Source organism: Notothenia coriiceps, unplaced genomic scaffold, assembly GCF_000735185.1.
Source record: "Notothenia coriiceps isolate Sejong01 unplaced genomic scaffold, NC01 NC01_scaffold00036632, whole genome shotgun sequence".
Taxonomy (NCBI): Eukaryota; Metazoa; Chordata; class Actinopteri; order Perciformes; family Nototheniidae; genus Notothenia; species Notothenia coriiceps.
The window spans coordinates 38,208-45,828 of record NW_011369333.1 but is presented as its reverse complement, the minus strand read 5'-3'; the positions used below and the strand labels follow the sequence as shown (position 1 = coordinate 45,828).

Sequence of the window (7,621 nt, the reverse complement as noted above, 5' to 3'; positions counted from 1 at the left end):
TATTTTATTTTAAATGGTACACTTTATGTTGAACTATTTATTACGTTGTTGGTGCAACTGGCACTTTATGTTGAACTGTTTATTGTTTTGGCCAAGGTTATTGAGAGAGTTGGACTGAAATTGATTAGATTTTTTAAATCAACTGTTGGTAAATCAACAAAGTCTGTTATGGTCTCTGAAGCAACAGAGAGATGTTTTCTAATAGTCAGGGTTTCCAATGTTCTGAATGTACTTGAAAGTATTGTGTTTTACTTAAAAAACAAAGTGTTATAGTTTACAGAAGGTCTACCTACCTATAGGCTACCTGAATCTCTGAAATGTACTATATTCCTAAATATGCTATTGCTACACTTTATGGCAAAAATTGCACTTTTCTGTTGGTCTTGGTTAAGTACCACCTTGAAAAAAATAAACAATGTTTTGTTGCTTAAGCTTATGTATTCAGTCATTATTCAATGGTATACTAAAATCCATGTGAAAAAAATTGCTTCTCACTGTTCTCAGGTCAAATATTTATATGTGATTAAAAATGCGATTAATTTCGATTAATTAATTACAAAGCCTCTAATTAATTAGATACATTTTTTTTAATCGAGTCCCGGCCCTAATATATATGTTTTAAAGAACTACCACGGTGTATAGAGCATCAGTTATATAATTTATGATGAACTGACAACAGGGTATAAATAACTATTAATAAAATAATCAGAAATACATTAGCACTGGTTTTTTTCAAACATAATATCCGCCATTTTTTAAAGAGGAGAATGAAAATATAATATTTGAGTAGCACAATAAAGACATCTTACCCTCTGTAAGGTTTTCTTCTCCCAAAAACGTTTCATAGAAATTGATGTTTTTCAGCAGACTGTTTTCAGACAGAGCCTTCTTCACCGCCTCCGGTTTGCTCTGAAGCAATCTGAAAAGAGAAAACGGCTTTCTTACTAAAGCAGAACCATCTGGAATTGGATGTACAAACTATAAACGCTTTTAAAAATTTGCTAAACAATGTGTATTAATTCAAAGCTGTTGAAACCAGGCAGCTGCAAAGGGGTTCCAGAAACAGTCAGGGGCCCATAGCTGCCGACTTGTTATTAAAAGGGGAACCTCTAATGCATCGACTGTTTCACTCAGCCATCTGGGTAACCATTGACAACAATATTGAAATTCCTAAATAAAGCTACATCTATATATACCCTGCAGTTTTGTATTTTTTTGTACCTTGATAGTGTGTCCTTGATTTATTTGTTGGGAAATGTTCCTAAACTGCATGTTTTATTGAAAGAAAAACAGTATATCTACATACACTTACATTTAGTTGCTTTCCTCAAAAGTTATCAAGGAAATATTGTGTTAGAACATTGGTCCCTTGCCTTGTTCCCTGTCTTATGAGATAGTGAATGTTGATACTGAATTCAATACATGTGTTTTATGGATTTTCTTAATTGCTACTTGTTTTATTCTTAATGACATTCTGTATACCTGTATCTACAGTTGTGTTGATTTGTTAGTGTAAGCTGCCTTATGCTATTTCAGAAGTTGGAATGATGGAACAAATTGGCTGTAGATTGAGGCAAAACTTTAATTGCATCAGGGCCAATCACAATTACGGAGTTTCACATAAATATAAATTTGTGAATAACAAATAATACATGACTATGATGTTATTGTGGAAATAATAAAGGATATATTAAAGGAACTGCTTGTTTGATAAATGTCAACTTCCTCTACATTCTTCCTCCTCCTACTACCACTACTCCCATACACGCCAACATCAATCAATCAATGTTTATTTATATAGCCCAATATCACAAATGTTACATTTGTCTCAGTGGACTTCACAGTTTGTACAGAATATCAGTATGACTCTTTTAGCAAGTTTACTGAACTAAGCGTCTGAAGGCCTCACCTCCTGTACTGCTGCCTGGAAACCTCATCTCCACAAAACAGGCAGACGGTAGCCAGCATTGCATTGGCCGACTGACATAGGGCTTGTTCTCTTTGAGTGGACTTTATTAGTACAGTTATCACCTGAAAACACAAGCAAATATTAGTAAGAAGGTCATATTTCTGCAAGAAATGTCCAACGACTAAAAAGGAGTACTGTTTCAAAAGCAAACAACATGGCTGAAACTGTGGATGTGGAACTTTTTGTTGAAGCTGCTATCGCATCAGAATTGAAAGAAGTGGGAGGGATATTTTTGTTAAAAGAACAATTGTTGAACATAAAAGATTAAAAACTATAGTGCAGGGACTGTCCCATTATTCTGGATCAATGGGTCCTCAGCACACCAACCCATATTGATAACTCTTAACAATGCTCCTTGAAATATAAAATGAGGATTTTAAGTTTAAAGCTAGACTTATGGTCGTCATACTTGAGTTAACAATGACGTGATTGTGTATTTTGTGAAAAGCACGTAGGCTTAGCAAGTAGTCGTGGCGCTTGTTGATGCAAGTGGAGCATTTAATACAGGATTGCCACAAATACTGATACTTTAAGCAGTAAAGATAAGTACCACATTTTCCACAGTCATGTCACAAGATTTAAGAAATTCAATACCAATTAGAGGTTCTAATAAATCTACATTAGAGTTTTTTTTATTCTAGCGAGCAGTTGTTTACAGGATATTCAATCTTCATTTCCACATAAAACATTTGTTGTTCAAATAATATACTTATAAATACACAAATGGATAAAATATTTCTATGCATATTGGCAGGGGGGGCCGTGGGGCCTCATCTGATGCGCAAATGCGGCGCAATAAAGCGCGCCACAGTTTCGCCGCTGCGAGGCTCCGGCACTCGCAGTTCGCGCACCACTAGCAACTCCGTGGCAGCCCACATGACTATGAAAAAGGATTAATATGTATTTGCGATTTGATCTGATGATGTGATGCTAACAGACACTAGCCAAGTCCAAATCAAGGGCATTTTTTTGTCTCATGGTTTACTTCTCTTAATTTTTTTTATTTAGGGCTGGGCAAGTTAACGCGTTATCGCGTCTACGCATTAATTAATTAACCCCGACAATTATTTTATTGCGCATTAACAGTTTTTGTATTAATATTATAATTTTTGAAAGTCAGTTTCTCACTGGCTCTGAATACACATACAGACAAACCATTGGGTCACAGGAGGGGTGGGATGTTGATCAGTATTGGCTTAGGATGGGAGACATTACAAGTCTCAACCAATGAGAGCATAGGGGGTGGGCCTAATGCTGCAGCAGCACTAACATTAACAAACTCTTACATGAACATCTCTTCAGACGGCGGAGTTGATAGAACCAGAGTTATCACTGGATTGAGGGCAACTTGTTTTTCTATAAGAAACTAGATCAAACATTAATGCCCTGGCAAATACCTTTGGTTTTATATTTGATAACATTAATTAATGTTGAAGTTGAGATCTACAAGAAATAAAAAGAGAGGGGAAATAGAAAGGGAATACTGTTGTTAAAATGCACCTTATGTTTAAAAGTCTCCTATTGTGCTATTTTTAGGCACATATTATGGGTCTCAGATATATACAAATAAATAAAAAACATGTCTATGATGTGTTTTGCTCAAAATACCAAACAGATCATGCATTTTAGACATCCCTCATATCCCTCTGTTTTAGCCCTGTTAGAAAACTGCAGGTTTGGGTTCTTAGCTTGAAAAACAAAAAAAGAGGAGGGGGAACTAATGCCTGCTCAGAATTACCCAGCAGATTCAGCTCAATGCTGCCGTGATTAAACGCCATATCATGTTCCAAACCACATCAGGGATTATTTCTGAAACAGTATGGAGCTCAAATGCTTCTTCTCTTGCGGGTTTACCACAAGGTGAGTTCCTTTTTTTATATCATGCTTTTAAACACATGTAGTCTCTCCAGTACAGGTTAGCTTCGAGTGTTAGCGATGCTTGCGAATATAAACACAGACCATATTACATCCAAAACAGTCGGGCAGTTGTTTCTGATAGCAACTTTCTGGTAGTGCTGTGGGTCCGCATGTCCGATATTACGTCATATTGGACGTAAATCTGGATCAGCTCCGTTGTACCCCCGTTTTTTCGAGATTCGGGTACGGAGGAAAAGAGAGAGGGTTTTATTTTCTGACACTTTGTTAGTTCCCTGACACACCGGGGACACATATTTATGTATAAAAGACATCAAAAAGTGCATTCTGGGTCCCCTTTAAAGTGTTTGCAAACCAAATATTACTGCACTTTTGTTCAAATAGCAGTACTTTTAAAATAAATTGCGCCATACACTACTTTTGAGTTCATTATTGAATGTTGCGCATATCAATGAGATTAATTGCAGAAAATACATTTAGAATATCAATTTTTCAAGAACTAGTGTGTGGTTCCAATCCGTAATAAAAATTCTCGCTACCTCTTGTGTCCTTTCCTTAAGCACAAACTGTGACGGGGCGATGCTGATCACAGAGGGTTCCATAACTGATCGTGTTTGCACATCTGAGAAGGCCACAGCTTTGATGAAAGCTGCTCTGGAGCCAGTGTTCCTCACGCAAATACACACTTTACTGACACGACCGACAGCGATGTCAGTCAATGTTGCCACATAGCCGTCTGCCTGTTTTCTCTGGTCCTCCAGAATGATGTTGCTCGTCCCACCGTAGCCTGACAGTGGAATCTGAAGATAGGACACAAAGGAATCTAAGTAAAGCCAGTCTTTCAATAGAGATGAAGAAAACATGAAAAAGAAACGAGGCAGGAAAAGAGAGTAAAAATGGTCAGGTCTGACAGGGGTCACGTGCTCACAGTGAATTTGACCCCTGGCTGTGAAGGCCGGATTCCAGACTGTTTAATCTCCAGTTTGGCCAACATGCAGGCCACTCTGGTGGGAGCAAAGAGCAGGTGGACGGTCACATCTTCTCTGGGACGAATGGACAGCTCTCCATGTCGGGTCAGGCGCTCTTCAGGACTGAACATACTCTGCAGCTGAAAGAGAAACACGTTTTAATACGGTGTTACAGTGTAGGGTATTAGTCACATCATCATTTAGGGTTGTATAGCCGTTCTGTTTTATATAAACAACTATGGCACTATGACAGGATGTGCAAACACAAAAACAGGATGTGAGAAAGAAAAAAGAAAATAGAGATGAGATGTTTTCCAATTTGCAAATATTACAATCTACCTGAAAACAATCCTGGTCTTGACCACGGATAAGCAACCGTAGCTGCTGCGTGGCGTCGGTCGAATTGTTCCTTAAAACCAGCTTCTGTTGCCTGGAAAGCAATGGCAGATAAGTAATGTAATTTGTGTCCAGCAGTCCCATGTCAAACTAAATGTCTTTGACAAACTTTGATTTGATATTGAGTCATTATATTTATGTCCTGACTTCTGACCTAATAAGAAAGCTGAGCTAAACCTGGGTCCAAGAGAAAGAATGCATGCATTGTGTTTGGGAATTTTAGCTCCTTACTGCTGTCAGTACTTTACCTCCATTATGTTGCAATAGCTTCTGAGAAATAACACTCCCTATAGACTTCTGTCCCTTCTTATGAAAACCATTACACAAGATTTAATTTAAAAAAAGACGACTGGACTTCAGGTATTTTATAGATTACTTTTCAATGAATAATTGATTCCTATATAAGTGTTTTATTTAGTAACAAAAACAAATTATGAAATTAATGGAAAAGTTACTTACACAGCTCGTCCCAGAGTGACTCCTCCCCAGGCTACAAACTGTTTATTAGAGAGAATTGGTGGAACATCATTGGCCACAGCGGGAACAACGACATCAGCAGAGGGACTGGGAGCTTTCCCTGAGTCCTTTGGGACAACTTCGCCTTTCAGAGTTACCTCATACTGAGGACCTGATGGCAGCACCAAGATGGTGAGAAGGCTGCAACAAAACAAGCACCACCAAGTCAATCCAAATGGGTTGTAAAGATGGCCACTTAAGATGTGATGGTCCCCTCCTCTTCTCCTTGTACACAAACTCGCTCGGATCTGTCATTAGCCCGCATGGTTTTTCATACCACTGCTACGCTGACCACACCCAACTAATTCTGTCCTTTCCCCGCTCAGAGACCCAGGTCGTCGCACGCATCTCTGCTTGTCTAGCGTTCATCTCTCAGTGGATGTCTGCTCATCACCTCAAGCTCAACCTTGACAAGACTGAGCTGCTTTTCCTTCCGGGAAAAGATTGTCCCACTCTTGACCTAACAATCAACATCGGCACCTCTGTTGTTTCCCCGACTCAGACTGCAAGGAATCTGGGTGTGACAAGGAAACTGTCCTTCACTGCAAACATCGCTGCTACAACCCGCTGCTGCAGATACACGCTTTACAACATCAGGAGAATACGTCCCCAGCTTACCCAGAAAGCGACGCAGGTTCTGGTCCAGGCTTTCGTCATCTCACGCCTAGACTACTGCAACTCCCTCCTGGCTGGTCTACCTGCATGTGCCATCCGACCTCTGCAGCTCATCCAGAATTCAGCTGCTCGTCTGGTCTTCAACCTTCCAAGGTTTTCCCACACCACGCCGCTCCTCCGCTCCGTTCACTGGCTTCCAGTAACTGCTAGAATCCACTTCAAGACACTGGTACTTGCGTACCATGCTGTGAATGGATCTGGCCCTTCCTACATCCAGGACATGGTTAAACCGTACACCCCAGCACGTGCACTCCGCTCTGCATCAGCCAAACAGCTCGCTGCACCCACACTGCGAGGGGGACCCAAGTTCCCATCAGCAAAAACATGTGGGTTTGCTATCCTGGCTCCAAAATGGTGGAATGAGCTCCCCATTGAAATCCGGACAGCAGATAGCTTGCACATCTTCCGGCGCAGACTGAAAACTCATCTCTTTTGACTCCACTTCGAGCGATTGAATTACTAACAAAGCACTTATATACTAATAAAGGACTGGCTTATCTAAAGCCAGTTGAGTAGCACTTGAAATGTTTGGTTCTATGAAACCTGATGTACTTATATGATTCTGTTTTCTTCAAGGTTTTATCTTCCGGGTCGAATGTACTTATTGTAAGTCGCTTTGGATAAAAGTGTCAGCTAAATGTAATGTAATGTAATGTCTCCTTTTTATTTGCGAGATGCAGGGTGTACAGGAGGTTGTCCACTGTGCAAGTCTTTGTCATTGACACAGTTTGCTGTCCAATTGTTCCCTCTCCTCCCCCAATGGTGGACAGCATCCTTTTGCTTCCTTGCATCTGTATTCAGGACAGTTTTTGACTTTTTTCTCTGAGCAGTTGGGGAGTAGGGGGGCTGTAGTACTTCAACATTTGAAGGATGGGCAACAACAGTACAAAAAAAATTGTTTTGTCTCCTTTCTGGCAATGAACCATGGGACAACTCATACATGATCAACTCAGCATCGTGGGCAGCACAGAGGTGTATTAACTGTCAGCTGCCACGACCGCTGCCTTGGAATGAGAGTAAGGTTTTAAGATGATAATAAGTATAAAGGTTTTATAGCACATAAAGCGTTCACAAATCTCAAACTGTGTTATAAAGAATGTTTAGACCCTCTGGGATAATCCGAGGTCAAATTTGATGAGTGTAGTCTAGTGGTGTTCAGATCAGACGGGTAAGGGTGCGATGGTAAAAAAAGCACGTAAATCTCCCTTTTTTATTTCACAAT

General features: G+C 39.8%; 1 protein-coding gene across 1 annotated transcript in view; it reads right to left on the bottom strand.

Moving 5' to 3' along the window:
• Positions 1-730: 730 nt before the first annotated feature.
• LOC104964096 (centrosomal protein of 192 kDa) overlaps positions 731-7,621 on the bottom strand; it is a 24,667-nt gene continuing 17,776 nt past the window's right edge. Inside the window, exons 19-24 of the mRNA XM_010792817.1 lie at positions 5,668-5,865; positions 5,152-5,242; positions 4,773-4,952; positions 4,384-4,644; positions 1,910-2,031; positions 731-919 (exon numbers count right to left, since the gene is read on the bottom strand). Of these exons, the coding sequence (XP_010791119.1) occupies positions 733-919; positions 1,910-2,031; positions 4,384-4,644; positions 4,773-4,952; positions 5,152-5,242; positions 5,668-5,865 (1,039 nt within the window). The 3' untranslated portion in view covers positions 731-732. The remainder of the gene's footprint in view (positions 920-1,909; positions 2,032-4,383; positions 4,645-4,772; positions 4,953-5,151; positions 5,243-5,667; positions 5,866-7,621) is intronic.